The sequence below is a fragment of the Belonocnema kinseyi genome, chromosome 5 (genome assembly GCF_010883055.1).
Source record: "Belonocnema kinseyi isolate 2016_QV_RU_SX_M_011 chromosome 5, B_treatae_v1, whole genome shotgun sequence".
Lineage (NCBI taxonomy): Eukaryota > Metazoa > Arthropoda > Insecta > Hymenoptera > Cynipidae > Belonocnema > Belonocnema kinseyi.
The window spans coordinates 40,842,162-40,843,074 of record NC_046661.1 but is presented as its reverse complement, the minus strand read 5'-3'; the positions used below and the strand labels follow the sequence as shown (position 1 = coordinate 40,843,074).

Here is a 913-nt window from a genome sequence, read left to right as displayed (position 1 = left end):
CCCGTGAGTATTTAATGTAAATTTTAACGTGGAATCCGAATTTCAAAATTTTAAAAGTTGATCTTGCTGTTTTTTTTTAGTTTTTTAAAAAAGGAACCGAAGGGGGGCTCAGTGCGGTCTTTAAAGGCACTTTGTAGAGGTTCCTTTCAGTTCCTTCGGTCCGTCAGGGTAGAGTTTCATATATGTACATCATCTTCTATAATTTTTTAATTTTCAATTTGAACTTACACATTCATATAGAACTTCATATTTTATAGAATTATACATCTCATAACCGGACAATAATTTTTTCTCGATATCTAAATTACTTATAACCACACTTTTCCGCTTCAGAATTAGCACATATATAGAATTTTTTACAGAGCCGTTGATTTTTTCTTCAGATTCAATTCAATTTTTTGCTCCATTGGTACTGCATTCTCGATCTCTTTGACTTTTTGAAAGTTCATCATAAACGGAAACGCGTAAAGTATTTTTTACTTGCACGCCATAAAAGCTAACGTCACCAAATGAGTTACATATGGTCTCGACACTACCTTTCGAAATATCTTCGATATCAGTTCCTATTTGTGAAAATGAGTTCACAATTTCACCAACAGATTTACTTTTGTATAATTCTGGACCGCTGGGCTTGACATTTAAATTGTGCTTCTTACGATTCAGCGCTCGTTCGAGGTTGAAAAACGGCATTTCGAAGCAGAGGCAGACAATTGAGGAGATGAAGAGCGTCATTATTAGATTTCCGAAATACTTTCGCATCTAAAAAAAATGTTTATTTAAAAATTATGCAATGTTTACAAAGCAGCTATTCATAAGCTACGTCAGTTACTAGGTTTTATGACATTCTGGGGCGTAGTGGAGGAGGAGGGTTAACGCAAAATATTACATGACACATGGATAATATAAATGTGAG

General features: G+C 34.2%; 1 protein-coding gene across 1 annotated transcript in view; it reads right to left on the bottom strand.

The window, feature by feature from the left end:
- Positions 1–288: 288 nt before the first annotated feature.
- LOC117173979 (O-acyltransferase like protein-like) overlaps positions 289–913 on the bottom strand; it is a 184,231-nt gene continuing 183,606 nt past the window's right edge. Inside the window, exon 12 of the mRNA XM_033362649.1 lies at positions 289–759. Within this exon, the coding sequence (XP_033218540.1) occupies positions 391–759 (369 nt within the window). The 3' untranslated portion in view covers positions 289–390. The remainder of the gene's footprint in view (positions 760–913) is intronic.